Source organism: Orbicella franksi, chromosome 8, assembly GCF_964199315.1.
Source record: "Orbicella franksi chromosome 8, jaOrbFran1.1, whole genome shotgun sequence".
NCBI lineage: Eukaryota > Metazoa > Cnidaria > Anthozoa > Scleractinia > Merulinidae > Orbicella > Orbicella franksi.
In genome coordinates this window covers 1720671-1742263 of record NC_138152.1, presented here as the reverse complement: position 1 = coordinate 1742263, position 21593 = coordinate 1720671, and the positions used below count along the sequence as shown (strand labels likewise).

The 21593-nt window shown below is 40.9% G+C and overlaps 1 protein-coding gene and 1 pseudogene across 3 annotated transcripts; both read right to left on the bottom strand.

Moving 5' to 3' along the window:
* Positions 1 to 1059: 1059 nt before the first annotated feature.
* On the bottom strand, positions 1060 to 12291 carry LOC145496210 (uncharacterized). 2 transcript variants are annotated; one of them, XM_081475879.1, is made up of 5 exons: positions 12024 to 12086; positions 9710 to 11058; positions 8084 to 8149; positions 7175 to 7390; positions 1060 to 4280 (listed from the first exon to the last, which is right to left on the bottom strand). In XM_081475879.1, exons 3-5 carry the CDS (start codon positions 8147 to 8149, stop codon positions 3522 to 3524), a joined length of 1041 nt encoding a protein of 346 aa, XP_081332005.1. In that variant the 5' UTR covers positions 9710 to 11058; positions 12024 to 12086; the 3' UTR covers positions 1060 to 3521. The 2 variants fall into 2 exon arrangements, with proteins under 2 accessions (XP_081332005.1, XP_081332004.1); XM_081475878.1 differs by lacking the exon at positions 9710 to 11058 and having other exon boundaries at positions 12024 to 12291.
* Positions 12292 to 16194: 3903 nt separating this feature from the next.
* On the bottom strand, positions 16195 to 18462 carry LOC145496229 (uncharacterized; annotated as a pseudogene). Its single transcript, XR_014050531.1, has 3 exons — positions 17964 to 18462; positions 17625 to 17837; positions 16195 to 16623 (listed from the first exon to the last, which is right to left on the bottom strand). The product of XR_014050531.1 is annotated as an uncharacterized LOC145496229 (transcript).
* Positions 18463 to 21593: the final 3131 nt, after the last annotated feature.

Below are 21593 nucleotides of genomic sequence, written 5' to 3'. Positions count from 1 at the left end.
CTTAACCTACAGTACAAACTATTTTCAACGACTGACTCTGGAAAGCTGGTACACTAACCTAGAACAAACGCCTCTTAACAGATGTCAACAACTACCGGCGCCTTACAAACGACTTATCCACGACAGAAATGAAACCGACAAACGGACTTCTAACGGACCGACTTAACAATACACGGACCAAAACCGACCTACTTGACTAACAATAGACGGATCGAAACCCACCAATGACTGATGACAAACTTTACACGAGTCTTTCAGCCAATACCATCATGGCTATACTGACCAATCACGTTCAACGGACCAGAATTATAAGATCATCGACTGACAAACACTATTCACTTGACTCTGAAGATGACTTCCGCTCAGGTTGTCGAAACGTCAGTCACCAACAACAGTTCTTTTCAGAACTACACTCACCCGGACGATCACACTATACGAACTAAACCCCTCTGTAGCTGACGTTGAAGAAACTTCGATGACTGCAAAATTCAACAATGCTCGAAGCATATGTCGAAATCTCCATCGTCCGCCGAAAAACCAAAGTCTGCCGGGATTTTTGCCTGAACTAACACGAACAATGGCATATACAACACTATAAAATCCTGGAAATTCTGATTGTGGCAGATCCAGCGTGTAATTAATAACTTTGAGATCGCGCTGTTTGAATAAACGCCGCCATGATTATCAAGCGAGGTGTGTCGAACTTGTTCAGAGAAGCGGAGGATCTTGCTCAATGTCAAAACAAATCTTGTGGTAACAGTCTCTATGGAGCATATTCTTCCGTTCTTTAAAACCTTATCGCGGGGGTTAACAGAATACTTAAACGCGACGCGAAGTTGTCCAAACTCTGTTCAAAAGTTGGTCATTTGCTGCAGAGCAGTTCGAGTCCGTTATGAAATTAAATTTGAAAACTCAAAAGTGCTGATGCGCGCATGGCAGAATAAAATAGTGTCATCAATTTTGAATTTTAAACAATGTAAATGAGCCAGTTTCCCAGAAGGTGCGTGCTTAAATTCCACTTATTTGCATAATATTGACAAATATTACTGCTTTGGGTCTGAGGCCAGATATCTCTCAATTTGCGCTTCTTATAAATTACTGCTTTCTCTTAGCACGATATCACATATGGTTCGCTAAAACAAAAAATGACCATCCAAATCTTACGCTTTTCATATGCACACTAAAATTACAATATGAGATAGAAACAAAACGTGGAGACACGAAGAAATGGAAACCTCTTACAGGATACATGAGGATTTAATTAATATTTTAGATTATATTTTCTGTAGGGTTATCTATCTCCTACCCATTAATCCATTTCTAATCTCCTGTCAGATGCATAACTCATTTTACTTTTAATGTACCACATGCCTTTGGTCTGTTTTTTTATGTTTCTGTACTACAACCTCAAGCTGTAATGATAACTAGCTATTTTTCTTCTCAGTTTTTTTTTTTTTCTTTGCCCCTTGTCGTCACTGTATTTCTTAATTGTGTAAGTCGTGTAACTGTATTTGTTAGTAATGTAAGTCGTTTAGTTATTGTAATTTAAATAGTGTAAATAATTAGAGCAATATAATGTAAATAGAGTTAGTGTTGTAAGTAAGCATTGGTTTCCCTTGTGTTATTGCAAATAAATAAATAAAAAAAAATAAAAAAAATATAAAAAAAAGTGTTACTTCAGGTGTGGTATCAGTCATCGAAGTTTCTTCAACGGAGTATCGGTAATTCATTCCCCAGACATTAGTTTCACTATATCGTGATATTTGACAGCTTCGTTGTTTCTTTGAAGAAACGGTCCTTTTAATAAACTCATGTTTAAATGATACAGAGTTGTCAATTTTGATTTTATAGGATGTTAGGATGTTCTTGTTACTTTATGAAAATTTTACTGGTTATATATTTTAAAACACGGTGCAACATGAACTGACGAAGTACGAATTGACATTTCACCACGTTTCGTGGCATAAGCGATACCTTCCCTTGTTTTAGAGTGCCTTATATCAAGTGATCGGACGGTAACTTTCACCTGACTATTGAATGGAAAAAGGAATGTACTACTGAACCTGGGTCTGACAGTTTTCGGAGAGGGGGTGGGGGTGGGGGTGGGCTTAGTACTTTCGGAGGATTCGCTACTTTCGGGGGTCGCTACTTCCGGGATTTATTAGCGGCCACAATTTTTTGACGTTAGCTTCGGGGGATCGTTACTTTCGGAAGTTTACGGTATTCAATCATTCTTTTCATTCCTTTATTTACTCTCTTCCTACTCAGCAAGATTGTGTGCTCCCTGTGGTGTGTTATTCACCGTGCCTTGTTTTGCCACTTCAGTGCATGTCATCAGCTGAAAACTTGTAGTAAGCTAATAGAGGTTTAATATGGCATCTTAGAAAGTTGTATTATACATGCAATACAGGTTGAAGGATAAAAATAATAAATTGCTCTTTCCCGGTTAATTCGACTTGTTAAAGGGAAATCGCATAACCTGGGCTTTTATCACGAAGAAAAAGCAAAAAATGAATTTGCGCGAAAGAAACTTGCTTGTACAGTCCTGTTTCTCTTAAATCCAAGGCATATTTAATTTCGTTGAGTTTATTTTCAGTGACGACTTCCAGCTTCATGCATGACTGGTCACGCCACTCAATCTTGAGCCAATCACGAGTCCCGTTATATGAAAAATACATTACAATAATTTATGCATTAGGTTCGACCCATGAGGAGAACGCCCTATGAATCAGCTGCCGCTCCAACGTCGCATGGTGCGACTGACCCTGCCGAATTTAATATTGTTTACCGCACCAAACCTAACCTGCCGAGCCAAACTGATTCAAATGCCGCTCTTCTGCCGTACTTAAGGCGGGGGTACACATGAATTTAATTGAAATGTTAGGAAGTTTAAAGAGGGATTAAAAGGATAAAAAGGGGTTTGGAACACCACCAGACAGTTGATTGCCCCCAAAAGGGCACCCCAACATCAACTCTTCAAAATTTCCTATTTCCATAAATTTTACTAATCCTTTGAGGAAAACTATTTATCCCCAAATATACCCAAAAATCACCAAAAAATTTACAAAACAGCCCAAAACGTAGCTATGTGAAATGAGCAGAGAGATTTTTCACTGCTTGAAACGTGAACGAGATATTTGCATTCAAACCATAATACCCAGCTAAAATATGGCCTTCATGTTAACCCCCGCCTTAACTCATCTGTTAGGTTGGGCGCATGAATAGAGCGGCGTTTGGAACGGGCCTTACTAACCTCGTTTTCTCAGTCCGTACTGTAAGTTACGGATCCTCGTTTTCTCTCCTTCAATTTATGTTCGCGCTTGGGCCATAAATCGATGGAGAAAAAACTCGGTCGTAACTTACAGTAGGGCCCGCGAACTCGGTTAGAAAGAGGTATTTATTTTCCGTCTTCATCTTGACGTATTGTTGAGCGACAAAACGGATGTTGCGAGATATTTGCGAAGTAAATTCTTCGCAAACACAATTAGGTGTTAAACAAAAGATTTCCATTTACCGCTTCATCATAGGGCGTCAAACTGTAAAGTTTGGTAACCTGATGCAACGTCTTCATACGAAGGAGGTGGATTTTCCATTGCTAAAGAACCAGGAAGCTCGACCATTTGGAATTGGTCTTCCTGTGCTCCTGAAGAGACAGTTTGGACCTCAACTATGCCATCGCCTGCCTGTATTGGAACGGAGGCATAGGGCGGAGGTATGTCAACCTGCACATTTTGGTAACCTAAGGTAACGTCTTCATACAAAGGAGGTGGATTTTCCACCCCTGATGAAGAATCAGGAAGCTGAACTATTTGGGGTTGGTTGCCCTGTGTCCCGTAAGTGATAGTTTGGAATTCAACGACGTCATCGCCTGCTTGTATTGGAACGGAGGCATAGGGCGGAGACAGGTCAATATGCACAGTTTGGTAACCTGAGGCAACGTCTTCATACGAAGGAGGTGGATTTTCTATTGCTGAAGAACCAGGAAGCTGGTATATTTGGGGTTGGTCTTCATGTGCACCTAAAGTGACAGTTTGGAATTCAACGATGTCATCGTCTGCCTGTATTGAGACGGATGCATAGGGCGGAGGCATGTCAACCTGCACAGTTAGGTAACCTGAGACAACAGCTTCATACGGAGGAGGTGGATTATCAATTTCTCTAGAATCGAGAGACAAGATTCTTTGTGGTTGGTTGTCCTGTGCCACAGGACTGACGGTTTGGTCTGCAACGAATCGTACGTCTCCTTGCATAGGAACGGCCACAGGAACACCACTAGATGTCTGAATCATGGAGTAACTAGCATTAGGAGACTTAAAATAACTACCATAATAGTAGTATCTAAAACAAAATTCTCAGTTTTGATTGGTTCTCTGCTAGCCTGCGAACAGGCTCCCGGGGAAGACGGAAAAAAATTTCGTGAGCACGGAACTGAAGAATTTGGAAAGTGAAGCGATCGGGGCGGGACGGGGGAGCCTGTAGACTTTGTTTTTGATGTGCCTATCCGCCCTTGGTGATTAGCCTGTAATAAATCAGTCACTGAGGTAATTGGACCTGTCAAGAAGCTACATTTTCTTTACTGGCAAACAGTTCTATATAGCCTGCGAACAGGTTCCCGGCGAGCACGAAACAGAAGAATTCGGAGAGCAAAGCGATCGGGGCGAGGGCAGGGGAGCCTGTAGACTTTGTTTTTGATGTGCCTATCCGCCCTTGGTGATAAGCCTGTAACAAATCAGTCAATGAGGTAATTAGGCCTGTCAAGAAGTTACATTTTCGGTACTTGCAAACAGTTCTAATCGAGCTAATCAAATAGCTGGGCCGGGCGTCATAATATAGAGTGCAAGTAAGCAACATGTTTACGGAATATTTCAAACACTTTGTCCCTCCAGAGCCAATACTTAGAGAGCTTAGAACATATTTTGCAATTCTGAAATGAGCCTAAAGAAATTATAAGCACACGATAGAGGTGTCAAACTCTGCGAAGCGACAAGCAGGTAACGGCGGAAAGTCCGGAAATCATGCCTTTGACCTCTAAAAAAACTTCCTATAGCACCGCCAAACGGTTCCACCCTACTAGCTTCTACTTAAAATTCCTGCTCGTAACAGAGCATAAAGTACTCTTCAGAATCACTTGTGAAATAACGAGAGGTCGAGAGACCGAAACTTAAAAGAGAACGCCAAACGCACTACTGTAACGAACCGTTGGAGTCGTATAATATTACAAAGAACTGTCAAATATTCATCTCAAAGATGTCAACAATCGGCGATTTAACCAATCATATCGTGATACCAGGAGCTGGTATCATAGAACGACGGCATCAATAGAATGTTTACAAGCTCCCTCGCTTCGTTCGGGCTCTCTGGGAGCCTGTTCGCAGGCTAGTTCTCTGCTCACCTTTTCGTCACGTAATATGCGCGTGATCAAGACCTTGCATACGGCTGCCGTGCGGGAAATTTGAATCGACCAATCAGGATTCAGCAGGCGGGAAAAACTTTACTGTCCTGACGTCAATATAAGTTAACAGGAAAGCCATTGAAATCAGGCAACTTTTCTCACTGGAGATAGCGGCATTAAATACTTGCGAAATGGGATTTACAAGTCCAAAAACCATATCAGATTGTAAAAAGTGAAAAAAAAGTGAAACATTTTGTGTCTCCACGCTTCTAATTTGGCGCCAAAAATGGGTCGCCAACGTCCGGCATGGCAACTGACTCGTAGTTCGTCGAGTGTTCCCAGGTAGAATAATAGTTGTGTTATTTTGAACAAAATATGCTGTTCCTTGTCAAATTAAATCCGGAATTCCGAAGATAACTATTAGAAGAGGTCAAAGCAAGTTAAGCGTTGTCTTTATTTTTGTTAGCTGCTAAGAAAAAGGCTATTTACGGTTCGACTCGGCAGAACAGATCAGTTTTGACTACAGCTCGTACCGCGGGCGCAAGCCCCGTATACAAGGGAAGGCCTGCAAATACACTTAATCAATTATAAGTTTTTTCTGATTGCATAGTTGTAATGAGACAGAGGTCTAAGCCATTCACGATTCAATTATGCACCTTCAAATAGAGGTAAGCTACCACGAAATTAACAATTTTTGGCAGAGAACCTCGCAGCCATGTTAGAAGCTCTATTAACCGGCCCCTTGTTAAGCGGCCATCTCTTTTTCAGCGGCCAGTTGTCAAAGTCCCGAAACTGTTGTCAGTAAAATGCAGCAAGTAAAACCCGTGTTAATCGGCCATCTCTATTAAGCGGCCCCCAAAAATTTTCTATAGTCAAACTCCTCGGGGAAATGGGGAGTGGCCGCTTAATAGAGATTGACAGCTTAATGATGGTTCGTCTGGAACAAGCAAACGACGTAGTGGAAACGTCAACTTATTCAACACGAACAAGTCTTTCTTTGATATTGGACATCCCTGTTATTAACACCCGTCAAAACAAGGTATCTGACCAGAATGAAGCGACCATATCGCGGGCTAAAGTTTAGAGCTCATCAAGGTCACGTGTTGTTTGAAGGTGACCGCTGTCCAAGAGCTCGTTTTCGTCAGGTTAACTTGTTGTAAACAGGGCCGTGTTGTTCGGAAGCCTGGTTAACGCTAGCTAACCCAAGTATAAATTTGTCTTGCATACAAATATTTTTCAGTGCTTTTGTTTTGTGTATTTTGAGATTGTTCAAACTCAGAACGGGCCAAACAGTACATAGAAACCTATCCCCAGAATTACAAAACTCAAATCAAAATTATCGCTTATCCAGGGTTAGCTTAATCGGGCTACAACCCGGCCGAGGAGCTCTGCTTTTAGGTTTAGCGTCTGTTTCAGTGCTTTTACCGGTGGTCGCTCTCTCGGACTCTTAACTGTCATCGCTTTTTCCAAAAGAAAGCCAAACTGTACGTGTATTAAAATTTCGGATTATCATCCATGGCGAAACAGATACAAGGACCGTTTGAAGTTAGCCTTCTTGTGGCCCTCCGCTCAACTGCAACGGAGAGGCCACACGAAGTCATGAGGTAACCTGAGTTCACAGTGTACGTTAAATTGCCCCTAAGTAAATAAAGATAGAAAAACTACTTAGGCAAGAAATATATGATGCAAATAGATGAATAGATGAAAATATACATTCTCTTGGGTGGCATAACTTATAACATTGTGTTTTGAAAGTAGATTTATAAATACGCTTCTTTTTACCTGTTGTGGTGGATCGCTAGAGCAACTTATCCCCATAACGGTTACCGCAATGACAGCCTCAATAACTCCGAGAATCAAAATCATTGTAAGCATAGCCATTTCTGCATCATAATGATCGTTTCTGTTCTTTAACAATGCAACGGCCATGCTGTAGAGCATGATAAGAATGCAACCAACTGACACATTAATGATAGAGCAGCTCTTGAACCAACAAACCTGGAAGTTAAAAAAGACCACATGTAAACTTTGATTGAAAATGATCTTCTGATGTCTTGAATTAATACTGAATAACTGGGGTGAATACACGATTTTTCGAGAAGGGGTTTCGAGACCCCTGTAAGCGGGGGGGGGGGGGGAAGGGGGGTGAGTGGGGCCAAGTTAGTGTGTTATAATGTCTCATCGTTTTTTTTTTGTTTTTTTTTTCAATTTAAAGCGCTCGACCAACGCCCTGAACCCCCCCCCCCCCCCCCTTCTAGATCTGCCCTAGGAATAACAATAGCTTTCAGAGCCGTCAAGGCACCTTTCTCAAGTGATGACATAATGTCAGTTGCCAGGAGGTCTACCATAATAATAACAATAGTCGCTCTTTATCAAAATCCAAAGAAACAAACGGTCCTTGTTACTAGATAGAAAAAAAGCTAAAACCTGTACAAAAGGTAATATTCTATGGCTTTTAGTCTGTTGTCCTTTGTATGGGTGGCTTGCATGTCTCTTTTAGCTGTTCCGCAAACACAATCAAAGTCGGTAGGGAGTTTAAATAACCTACAATCCTTTTTCTAAGACAGAAAAGGATTAAGGCTAACAAGTTCAGTCTCCAAATTCTCCAAAAGTTGTCTTATTTCGAACCTAGATACAAAACGCACACAAACACTAAAGCTAGCTAGTTTGGTCTTACATCGTTTAACTTACCAATTGTTTACTTGGTTCGAATTCTCTGGGAGTGCCAGCGATTCCCAGACAACCTGTCATCAACATCTAAAATACAACATTGTCATGTTATTAACAAGCCAAACAATGTGCCCTCTATCCCACCCCGCCCACCGTGTATCTCCTAAAGCATTCACTCAATAGTACCTAAAGACCTCCAACTGTTTACTTCGGAGATATTCACGTGTCAATCGTGACGTCGCACATTTCAAAATGTCCGCCAATTAAGAATCGCCATCTTGGATTTAAAAAAAAGACTCAGAAAAGGGCAACTGACCAATTCTCAAATTTGTAATATCTCTCAGTTAGTAGGCGCGCTGTGATTGGTCAATTTAGCGGGCCGTACTCTCCTGTACGGCCCGCTAAAATTTAAAGTGGTTTTGTTGCCCAACTGTTTCGTGATTAATCATAAAAATTACGATTTCCTCGATTGTGATTGGTTTAAAAAACCCCTATTTTCCACTAATTCACTTGCCAAGTTGTTATCGGACAGTTTTTTATTGGATAGTTTGTCATTGGACAGTTTGTTATTGGACAGTTTGTTATAGGGCAGTTCAATAAGCCAATCACATTCAAAATTGTAGTTTAAATCAACCTATCACAGTTGTAGTTGCAGTTACAAAGTTGTAGTTACGTGCGTGCGTGCGCGCGCCTTGTGTTTTTGGCGCCTAATTGCCAGTAGGAGGCTCGGTGGCCTTAGAATGTTAACATCTCCTTTGTAGGTATTTTAGTGCATATTTTTCCTTTCTTTCATAACTTGGCTATTCTTCTTTTCTCGGAAATTGTAATTTTTATGATTAATTGGTAATAAGACTTCTTGTCGTCCAATTCGGTGTGTAATCATATTTGTGATAAACAAATCGGACTCCCGCTGCGCGGTCGTTCGATTTTGTTATCACTCTTATGATTAAAGACCGAATTGGACTCCACTCAGTCCTATTACCATTACTTATCGATAAGTGTACTTCACTTTTATAGCAAGTGAAAGTTTAAAACTTTCTTATACTCTAAACTATGTAATAACGCGTGCTAACGACTTAAAAAGAGTTTCAAACTGACTCTTCAGAAATTTGAAGCCATTTCGAGTCCGCGTGAACAGAAATCGTTTCCGAACCCGTCAGGCACACAGTAGAGATATAATAAATATCTTACTAACCTCGTCTTCTCGGTCCGCACTGTAAGTTACGGATCCTTGTTTTTTTCCTATCGATTTAAGACCCGCGCGCTTCGCGCTTGGGCCATAAATCGAAGGGGAAAAAACTCGGTCCGTAACTTACAGTACGGACCTCGAACTCGGTTACTAAGAGGTATGTATTCACATCATCAGGAATGAGAAAATTTGGAATAAAATCGTCTCAAATCGAGTTTTGAGTTAAAACAGACATTTATGGTAAAAAAAAAAAAAAAACAATTTGAGTAAAGAACCCTGTAAAATTATGGTTGCCATAGAAACGTAGCTCGACAAAATTATTGTCACACCTAAACATTTTCTGATAATTCTTAGAAACAATAAAAAAGTTAGACCATCCTAGCCCAAACGTTGTTTTTGCCTCCATTTCCATCCTCCCCCTCTCCCATGGTCAACAGTAATAATAGTCTGCATTTTACCTTCAGTCTCCATTTTATCTCCGGTTTCCATTCTGCAGTCCGCAGTTTGCGTTTTGCACTGACCAGCTGTAAAACCGGTCATTTGTAAAACGCAGACTGCGAACGACAGACTACAGACTGCGGATCTGGGGTAAAATGCAGACTGAAGGTAAAATGCACACAGCGGACTATAAACTTTTTAACTGAATCGTCTCACCATTTGCATCATTGAGAGCTAACAGTAAACAGCCTAGCCGGGGCGTTATTCAGGCTAACCTAAACGACATTCAGGTTAACCGGAGTGCGGACTTTCATAACGATTAGCCTGAATAACCTTGTTTACCGTTATCACTCGGTAATTGAAAAAACATGATATATGCTTACACCCGCTGTCAGTGTTACGTGCATAGGCGACATCTTTCGACCATCATTCGACATGCCATCTCTCGACATGCTATGTAAACAGCTGAAAGAGCGATTAACTGTAAACCTGTCGATTTTTCTCGTTATTAGCGGAAGAAATGACAAATAAATGATAATTACTGACCTCAAATGGCTGAGGACGATTGTGGAGTTTGCATGTTTTCCGATTACGGGATAAATCAAACGATTTGAGAGTAATCGATCGGCTCTCGATAGTGCATTTCCGGTAGAACTAGGCCGCTACCGCTTTCAATATTCGAAAGATGTACACATACTGTATACATTCAAAACAGTCGATTGATCTCTCACAGAATGACTTCTTCATACCCCTAGCCTTACTAATGTCAAACCGTCTTTCACGAATAAAAGTCGAGTTCGACCGTAAAGAAGCCCGTCGTGAGTACACTTTTGACGTAGGCCAAGTTAGATAGCATTTCAAAAGATGTCGCCTAAGCACGTAGCACTGAAAGCGGGTGTAATAAGTCTGTAGTCTGAATTTTACCCTTGCTATGCAGTCTGCATTTTAACCTCAGTCAGCATTTTACCCCCGATATGCAGTCTGCAGTCGTGTATTACACTGACCGCTGTGAAACAGTTCTAATTGAGTTATGGGTTGAAAATCGAGGTGTTTTTTTTTTTATCCTCCTATGAACACGAATTTGGCCTCCCAAAAAATTCTTCAGGGGCGAATGACGTCATCTCCATGTTCGTCCATGTGGTTTCTTTCCAGTGCCGTGCAAGTTTGCGGACTTTCGAGTGTCGAGGCAGCTTATTGTGGGCTGTAGCAGATAAGTTGTTTATTTAAAGTATTTTGAAGCATTTTTCAAAAAAACCTTGCAGACCTGTCTTCGCAAAATGTGTACGACTTTTCGTACGAACAGAAAGCGGCAGTTTCGCTGCGCTTTGTGTACCCTGTTCTCTTCGATCAAAACCAACTCTGCTTTCTGCTGAATAAAACAAAGGAGGAAATGTGTAGTTTCACTTCGCTGGCCTAGATTTCTGTGCGCAAAATATGTAACATAAACCCAAGGAAAGTGTTAGAAAGGAAAAAGAGTTTAACTCCCACAGGATTACTTTGGTACACCAACATGTCAGCCATTTCATTGTTTCGGAAGTGAAAATGCTCAATACCTGTTCCCCCAAAGCGAAGGCGATCCAAACTCTTGTTCGTAAAAGAATAATTGTCCTAGTTTTGGTGATAAAAGCACGTCGTCTCGAATACCGACGGAACAGGCAACGTTTATGTCAATTTGCACGGTCCAGAATGGCAGGGTCCCGGTCAGTATAAAACACAGACTGCGCACTGGGGACTGCGGACTACGGACTACGGACTGGGTATAAAACACGGACTGAGGCATAAAACGAGGACTAAGCATAAACAACTGGGTATAAAACACGGACTTAGATGTAAAACGCGGACTGCGGGCTAAATGCGACCTGCCGACTGCAGTCCGTGTTTTATACTGACCGGTCGTAACTAATATTACGTAATACATGTGTAAACGAAAACAAACCCTCTCGCATGCACGTGCTTTGCGATCAATTCATTTGTTTTCGCCTCTGCTGGGGAGAGGCCAATTTCACGTCCATCTAACGGCTCAGGGACAAAATGCTGTTTCTAGAATTTCTGCTTTTTTAACATACCAAACCCACCAATACTCGAATGCACTCTTTAATCTACGATTACCACTAGTCACAAATATTAATAGTCCACGCCAAGACAGAGATTTGATGTTTTAAAGACAACTATGCCTCCTCGATGCTATAATTTTCGACGAAGACGCTGCCATTAGATCAAGATTTTCAATAGCTAAAGTCAGATTGAATTTATGTCTTTATAATATGACTTCTATACATTTACAATTCCTTGAGTACAACATGTAACACTTGACAGTCTCCCAATTCTACTCACCAATATACCAGCCCAAATCCCGAAATAAGCAACACTCGTCCAAAAATCGACCACAACCTGCTCTGCGATACCGAAACAGAAGAGCAGGAAGCCGACAATGAGATGTGCGATGGCAAGATTCCTTAGCTTAGTCACTTTCGCTAAATTGTCCGCCATGTTTATATATTTTGCTGATGTCATTGTTTATATTTGTGTTCATTAACATAAGACTTTCCGGAGAGAAGGCATCACGCTAGATGCAAATTGACTCCAAATTAAAGCACTTGTGAAATTTACGATTAAATGAAGGTTTTTTTACCCTTTGGGTGTAATTTTCAACGAGAAATTGAACTTCAAAATCTGTAAAACTACTGGCTAATGAATTCATACATAATTTGTAAAATTTTAAGTTTTTAAACCAGCGAAAGAACCACGATATACATTGGGTTCAAATTTCTGAGGACAGCTAATCGTGTTATGCCCTTGTATTCCCAACAGATACGTGTATTTTTGTAGCTTGACTCAAACTGCTTCACTTTATGCCAAGGAGACAAATATTGCAAACAAGATGTTTCTCTAGTGTTTCAATCCGGAAATACGTGGGTCATATCATGAATACGTGCGTCATATATCCACCACAAATTAGCATCACACTGTAGACTGATCAACGCCAAGCCAACTATTATGACAGACTGTATGCAAAACTTTTAGAGCTTCTAAGCAAAACCCGCAAATTTCTGGCGGCGTTCTGTCACAATTCTACCGTGTCACAATCTAAGTGACTTCCTACCCGTCATAGCCTGTGTATATTCAGTAACAAATACAAACTTAGCGCTATATGGTTTATACGTAACAAAGAAGTGAAAGCAGTGAATTTCTTCGCGATTACAGAGAAGACCACTCATTTTGTAGTGACACCTCATGTAACCACAGCGAGGATACCCCAGAAGTAGCATTTGCCTATTTTCCTTTGGAATGAAACACAGAATATAACACTTGTAAATCAAAATTCTTCTCCATTTGACTGTTCTGCTGGAAAATTTGCAATTTTTTTTTTTTTTTTTTTTCTTTTTCATTCTTTCATGAGGGTGGGGAAGGGGTGGGTTCCTCTTTGGACCCCCTTGTGTGTCTACAAATCTATTCGCGAAAAGTATTCAAAGTTACGTTGCATGCAATGCATCCAAACGTTTTTTGTTACTATAGGGTGATAATCACGTGACAATCATGCCGTGACGTAAGGTCATAACGACGTTACATAGACGTTAGAACAATTCCGACTTTGATCCAGAAGAACTCGAAAAACTCGAAAGATCCATGAATTGTTAGTAACAAAATCCTAGATTTCAATAAGCAATAATCTATACAAAAACATACCCAATTTCGATGAAACGCCCTCTAAAAACTGGTTGCTTTAGAAATATCAAGTCAAATGACAAAAAAATGACAACCAAAATATTCCCCGATAATTTAAACTCAAGCTTTTTAAATTATCGGGGAATATTTCGATTGTCAATTTTTGTTAAAATAGATTCATCCTCTCTTTTCACAGGAGAACTTAGCCAACAAGACGGATCGCGTGCTAACCATCTTTTAGAGAATTAAGAGACGTGGACACTAAGCTTAATACCTTCAATGACGACTTGCAGTCAATCATGGATTTGCACGTTCCCATAAAATCTATCAAAATACGGAGCAGACCCTGCCCTTTTGTGAATCAAGAAATTAAGGTCCTCATGAAATCTAGACTATCGCCTTCTAAAACGATTTCTTCAGACACGTGACATCACCGACTGGCATAATTTCAAGGAATCGCGCGACCTAGTAGAGAGTATGCCACGGAAAGCTGAAAGGAAGCACAGTTATGATGAGGTTCGGACTTCACAAGAACAATTCTGGCTCCCTATGGAAGACTATCAATCGTGCTCTACCTTCCAAAGAGAAGCAGAGTCAAACTTATACAAAAGATTTGACAATATCGTAACTGATGAATTTAGTCAGTTATTTTTAATGTCGGCAAAAAAGCTGCTGGCGCCTGCGCTTGGCAGATGAAAACAACATAACACTTCAAGAACCTTCACTGGAAGTTGATATCAACCTCACTCCTGATGAGCAACAATTTAAGGACTGTGACATGCGAGGAAGTCCGCCGAGTCGTAGCATCTTTGCCACTGAACAAATCATCTGGACCCCATAAAGTGAGCGCTCGCGTAATCAAGAACCGCCTTCCTGTCCTTTTGGGCCCTTTGACTGAGATAATAAATTCAATGCTCTATTCTCACCAGTATCTTTCCTGCTAAGTGGAAAGAGGCCGAGGTGATACCCATCTTCAAGGACGGTGACCATAAAGAAGCTGTTAATAACAGACCGCTATCACTTTTAAGCCGTTACCTCAAAGATCTGTGAAAAAATAATAGTTCTAAAAATTCTAAACCAATTTAATACTTGCCTCTTAAAGAACAAACGCCTGAACTAATAAAAAGGCCCACTCGACAGTCTGTTAGACCTCTCGAAAGCATTTGATAGCATTGATCCTGCAAACCTTTTTCACAAACTCTCCAAAGTAGGTGCATCTCTACCCACGCTTAATTGGTTTAAAAGGTATTTATTTGGTCGCACTCAATCTGTCCGTATTGGCTCCACCCTATCCGAACCATTACCGATCACTTTCGGAGTTCCACAAGGCACAATCCTCTTGCCACTACTGACCTCTATCTATCGATTTGCCCATGGTGCCAAATGTCTGCAGCCTGGAGGCATATGTATATAATTCCGAATTATTCCTTACGTTTTCGATCACGGAGAGAGAGTCACACAAAATTTTCTTTCTAATGCTTGAATAATGTTCAACTAAAAAAAGTTTGAAATCTAGCTAGGAAGAGATTTATCTGTTTAACATTTCCTTGTTTAAGTGCCAAAGCGCCTAGAATTCGCCATCTGTACACATCTTGAGGGCAGCGTGGTCGAGTGGTTAGGGCCCCCGACTTAGAATCCGGAGGTCGCGGGTTCAAGTCCCGCTCTGACCACTAAGCTGGAGTTGTTTCTCGGAAGAACCTAGTTCAATCCTCGGCCGAGTCTGTAAATAGCCAACTGGTCTGCCTCCTCCCAGTTGGGATTTTTAACCATGTTATCTTCATTTGCATTATTTGTTTCATCGTTTGTTTCCATCGGCCCTGAAAAGCCCCATTAGGGGAGTGGTCAATTAAGATATTTATTGATTGATTGATTGATTGATTTACTTATTTATTTATTTATTTATTTATTTATTTATTTATTTTATATTTATCTGCATGTTATGAAGCTCAATAATGTTCATAGAATTGAGTATTTCTGGTTCGTGATCATCAATTGTTTATCATGTTGTAGATACAACGTTTATTCTTCTGATTCTAGAGTTCGACTACCCACACAGAGAGTGCTTTGACTTAAAGTTGTTTATCTCAGTTTATTGAGAGTACTTAAGCTACGCACAATACCCCATTGATGGTCATGTCTGGGTTTGTCTACTGACCTTGTTTAGGCCCTCCACTGACTGAAGTTCCTGTTTTGGCGTAAATTCTTTAAGGCTGAGTGTTTTGACTGTTGTCATGTGCTATGCTATTAGAAACAAAGACATAGACATACACACAGACATAGCCAAAAAATATTCGGTGTGTAGCCAGGCATGTTAAAGATTTTGGTGAAAAGAGAATAAAAAAAGTTGACACTGGCTGAGAAATTTATATTGGACGTTTCGGCTACTACTGTTGCCTTCATCAGCAAAGATAAAAATGCAAATGTCTAACGGCGTCCTGCTTGGTATATGTATACAATGTGTGATAAAACTAAATCTCGCGGGCAATTTTAATTACGCTACACTTGATATTTGAAAATTCCTTCAAACTGTACTCGCCTAAACGCTCGTAGTGTAAATCCTAATTGTGCTCGCATTGATACGATTACCTGTATTAATTGATTTATAATTTCATTTATTTCATATCTTGTTTATTTATGCGGACACATTTTTAAACTCTATTCGTATCTTTCGTAAACCAAATTTATTATCTAATTATACAGATGTAGTCCACCTGCCAAATGCAAGCAATTTACGTCAATAATTTAATACCATCATTGCAACTGAGTGATGGCTACTGTTTAAAAGCAGCAAATCAGAGCAGAAGTTCTTTTCCAAATTCTGTTTGTTTGAAGGCACAAATACTTAGACAAATGAACAAAATACCTACGCATACTTTACAATCTCCAACAGAGCAAAAAAGCTCAATTTCATTTGCTTCTGTGTTTATGTACTTATTGACTGATATAATTATTTATTTTTTGTCTTTATCTTGACATATTGTCGAGCCACAAGACGTATGTTGCGAAATGTCGATGACGTGACATCTTCACCGTGACCGTGACCGTGACCGTGTTTTGCCTCTTCATAGGACGGAGGCATGTCAACCTGCAGAGTTTGGTAGCCTGTAGCATCAGCTTGATACGGAGGAGGTGGATCATCCATTTCTCTAGAATCTGGAAGCAGGACTGTTAGTGGTTGGTTGTCCTGCGCCTCTGGAGTGACAGTTTGGTCTGTAACACTGCTTAGGCCTACTTGCATTTGAACCGCCACAGGAACAACACTAGACGCCTGAATCATAACGCAACTAGCGTTAGCAGACTCAAAGTAACAATTATAATAAACGCATCGATAAGGAAAATCTATTTATATTGTGTGAAAGACCATTAGACAGACAATAACCCACGTTTGATATAACAAAAATTCCAACATGCCAGCCAAGCTCTCTGCATAGCTCTCTGCTGGCCACCCCTATTAATAATCGGCCTTGGGATGGAGTGGTCTAGGTTCCAGCCCTGGCCGAGGACATTGTGTCGTGTTCTTGGGAAAGACAATTTACTCTTGCAGTGCCTCTCTCCACCCAGGTGTATAAATGGGTACTGGCGAGTTTAACGCTGGGGTTAGCCCTGCGGAGGACTAGCATCCCATCCAGGGGGGAGTTCAAATACTCCTGGTCGCTTCATGCTACAGAAACCGGGATTAGCTCCAGTCTGATGGGCCACTTGGCTCGTATGCACACTTACCGTTTACCCTACTAATCAGCTGCATACAAATCTATGAAGCGGCCGCAGCCACCTTTTGTTCTGGTCTCTACTGTCCCCATCCATATTTTTAGGCCACACAAAATTTCCTGGAGTCGAACTCCTCGGGGAAAGGGGAGGTAACCACTTAATAAGGATTCGTCAGTAATTAGCACAAGGCTTAGTAGAAACGCCAACTTATTCTCATACAAACACACTGAAGGAAACATAAAATCACGGGATGGCAGTAATAAAAGTGTGTTTAAATGTTTTTACCGGTGGTCACTTTCTGTTTCTTTTCCAAAGCCAAACTATGTGAAATACATTTTGCATGAGTGATCACCAGGAGTAAGGACAATAGAAAATCATCATCGGGACGACCAAAAGGTGGCCACGACCGCTTAATAGAGCTGGCTGGTTAATGCGGGACTTTGATAACTGGCCGCTTAACAGGGGATGGACGTTTTAAATGTGGCCGCCGACTGTACACGTAGTCTACTAAAAATTAAAACTACCACGAAATTCCACCAACTACACAGACTACAGTCATACCTGTTGGTTTTGCTGCGTCATGTACTGTCCCTCGTCATAAGACGGAGGCATGTCAATGCGTTGAGGTTGGTAACCTGAGGTCATGGTTCCGTGCAAAGCTTGAGGTTGGCCCTCTCGTGGCCCACCGCTCAATTGCATCTGGAAAGCCACAGGAATACCACCCGGTCCCTGGGTCATGGCGTAACCAGAGTTCGCAGGGTACATTACTTGCCTCTAAGTAAAGAACGACAGCAAAACTACTTAGGCAAGGAATTTATGATGCGAAATATACAAATCAATTAAAATATATATATATTGGGTGGCATTGATTCTAGAAGAAAAATAATAAATACGGCTCACCTGAGGTGGTGGACAGCTAAGGAATCATATTCCCATCCTATTGACACTGGCGGCAGCCCCACACCCAATGCAACACTCAAAAATGCCGAGAATCAAAATCATTACAAGGATGGCCTCAGCTGCATTATACTGTCTTCTGTCTGGACGTTAGTATTCAAATCTGAAGGACTGTGTAACAATCATGAAGCCGTAGAATGGGGCTGATGCCCCACCAAGCATTGCTGATATGAAAGAGAAACACTGGAATACACCAGCCTGGGAATTAAACAACATCAAAGTGACATACATCTTACATCGTGAATTATAACAATTGCTTTCAGAGCCGCCAGGGCACCTTTCCCAAGACATGGCAAATGTTATTTGTCACGTGGACTAAGATAAATAGAGGCTATTACACGGTAGCGAGAACATGTGAATATTATGTTCGAGTGGCAAAAACAATATCTCACGAGTGAAGGGAGGAAACGAGTGAGATAGTGTTTGGTTGTTTTTCTTTCTTTCTTTATTTATTTATTTATTTATTTATTTTCATTTTTTTTTTTGCCACGAGAACATGAAATTAATATCTTTAAGCCAATGCGTAATGCTTCTTTTATTAGATAGACAAAAACTGCAGAAGAGAATTGAAAGCACAAACCGTATTTGAACTTCAGCTCGGTGGTTGGAATATCTTGAATATCTCTCCTTCAAATTACTCTTTGAACAATTTTAAACCACATGAAGTTTCTCCCTTCATTTTGGCATTTGTGGAATTTCCGTGCTCCTCAATGAACGATTTTGTTTCGGGTCCAGTGAGTTTAACTTCCCGATTGCGTCAACCGGCATTTGACAAGGTTTTACAACCTAAACACCCTTTTTACAAGATAGAAAATGATTAAGGCTTATAAGTTCAGTGTGGTGTTCATCGACAGTTGAACAACAGAATGACACGAAATACAAAGCTTTACCGATCGGCTCTCCAAGCCTCCAAATTCTCCAAAAATAGTCTTATTTCCAATCAAAATACGAGACGCAACCAATACCAAAGCTAGCTAAGTACCACTTAGTTTCGTCTTACAACGTTCACTTACAAGAGCATTGCGTGAGGTACTTGGTTCTTTGCGAGTGCCAGGGATTCCCAGAAAACCTGTGATGAGCACCTGAAAATATAATGCTGCTATGTTATTATCGAATCAAAACGCTGCCTTCCCCTCCCCCCCCCCCTTCCCCACCCCGCCAATATCTCCATAAGCCTTTTTCAATAAAAATGGGCATTTATTAGAAACATTTTGCTTCCGTGACAGATGTTGCCTGTGCAGGCAAAAGGAAGACGTTTAGGAAGCAATATGTTACCGTAACAATATTTCCGCGAGGTGAAATTTAATTTTCATCACGCCAAATCCTCCACCTAAAATAGGTTTGCTCTCCTGGGTGCTATACTCATCGATTAAGATCACATTTCTGTGGTCTCGGCTACATGTGGCAAAGCTCACATTTGAGCACGTTCCGTTAATTCCTTAGACAACCGTTATATGAATTTACAAGAATTGTTTCCGGGTGGCGAGACAACTCCCTGGAGCGTGTTGTCTGATCGGATCTCGGCAAGTAACGTACTAGCGGGCAGGACAACGTTTACTCATGTAAACTCTTTAGTTTGCCTGCTTGCGTCGTCCCGTTCACGTAAGTTCTCAAGGCAGATATTCGAAAAAATGAAGCAGAAGTTAAATCGGTGAAACCCACTATGATCAAATGAAAGTGTTACTGCTGGGTTCCCTGTCAAGACATATTTAGGTTCGCGCATGCGTCGAGGTGGCCTCTTTGAACGGTGACCACGAGGCCACCGAGTTAAAACCTCAGTTGTGTCAAGTTTTCCTCGGTTTTTAGGTCAGTTTTAGTTCAAATTGTGAGTGTTTTTTTGTGCCTTGCATACGGCTGGCGCGCGGGAAATTTGAACTTACCAATCAGGATTCAGCAGGCGGGAAAAACATAACTGTCCTGACGTCAATGTAAGTTATATATGTTATTTGCCGGCTGGGAGGTCCCTATGGTGAAAAACTGTGACCTCGGGCTTGAAAATGCTGCCCGAGGCCGCAGGCCGAGGGCAGCATTTTCAAGACCTCGGTCACAGTTTTTCACCATACGGACCGACCGTAAGCCGGCAAATAACATGTTTATTTTTTTTTTCCCGCAGTAAATTGGTTTTACAGATTACAAATGGGTTTGTTTACGCAACTCTTGTCATTGAATCGGCTTGCGCGCCGTCTACTAACGATTTGTAAAAAATCTCGGCAACGAGAGAGTAACTCAGTTAGTAGACAAAGAAAGATGTATTAAAAAACAGATTTTTTTTCGAACTACGTTGTGTTAGCTACATTTATTTCACCAGTTAAGTTCTCCAAAATTGTTTTTGCGGTGTGAAATTTCGTGTGAAGTTTGAAGTTTTACTACAAAAACAATTTCTGTCAGTCGTTGCTTTTAAAATCACTTCGTCACTTTTCTACCGTAAATTGAATAGCACAAAGCGAGGAAATTCGTTGAGTGTATTCCACAGAAATTCTTCTAAATACAGCAACGATCAGAGAGGTAAACTCGACTGAAATTGACTCAAATTTTGCGGCGAGAGAAACAGAGGATTACGCGCCGTTACAGCGCCAAGCTACAAACAATTAAGCAAACTCTCACAACTTCTAAACATTCAATTGAATTTACTTACAGTGACTTTCCTTGCCATTTTAAAGTGAACAGAGATAAACTTGCGTTGACTAATCGTCGATGGATGTGTAAAAAAGGCAAAAGATTGACGATTACCGCTAACTTTTAGGAGCGAAATTTAGGCAGCGGGAAAAAAAATCCTGCCCGTGGGCCGTATCGTAAAAGGCTGGACCGGTCACCTGCGTATGATTAGCCAATCAAATTCGAGGATTTAGGATTCCTGCCCGCTCAGATGCTTGAGAAAAAAATTAATGTACTTATCAGCAGCCATCCCGGGGATTGACCCAGGGGACATATGCGGGCATAGCGCGGGATTTGCTGAACTCAAAACTGATGAAAAAGCAAGTCTCGTTAATTAAGGATTAGCTTGATTTTTGAACAACACGGCATGAAGAGTAACATTCAGGTTAATCAAAGTGCCGACTTTCAATCAGATTAGCCTGAATGATTAACGCCCAGGCTCAGGTGGTGTTGGACACGGTTCACATGACAGTATTCCACCAATCATATGTCGTCTCAGCCGGCGCATTGGCCGACACATTTTTCGTTGCGAGTTACGTTGAGAGTAGGTGGTCGTTTCTCGAACGATTTCTGCAGTCATCATGCGAATCAAACGAAACTTTTCTAGGAGCTGCTAATGTAATATCTAGGCCAGTTACTTGCCAAGTCTTAATTGCAGGTGAGCAAGGAAAACTTTACCGAAATATTAGTTGACCCCCTCAACTAATGGCAACCAGGTTTAATCCTCTGTTTCAGTAAAGTTTTTCAAGCTACCTTACGTAGGTTCCTTTTCTACAGAAGCTTGGACAAGATTACGTAAGCTAGTAAAGCGTTTTTGCGCAGAGTTAGAAATTAAGCTCGTTTAAGATCCACAACATGTTCAGTGTGAAAGATCCGGTGCCTTTCGATCTCCGTTCGCGTGTCGTGTACAAATTCACT

Coding starts and splice junctions, on each gene's coding strand:
- LOC145496210 (XM_081475878.1), bottom strand. CDS start 12,203: ATGACATCAGCAAAATATATAAACATGGCGGACAATTTAGCGAAAGTG. Junction 8,150..12,023: donor GGATTTGGGCTGGTATATTG/GTGAGTAGAATT, acceptor GTTGTATTTTAG/ATGTTGATGACAGGTTGTCT. Junction 4,281..7,174: donor CTAGCGATCCACCACAACAG/GTAAAAAGAAGC, acceptor TCCATGATTCAG/ACATCTAGTGGTGTTCCTGT.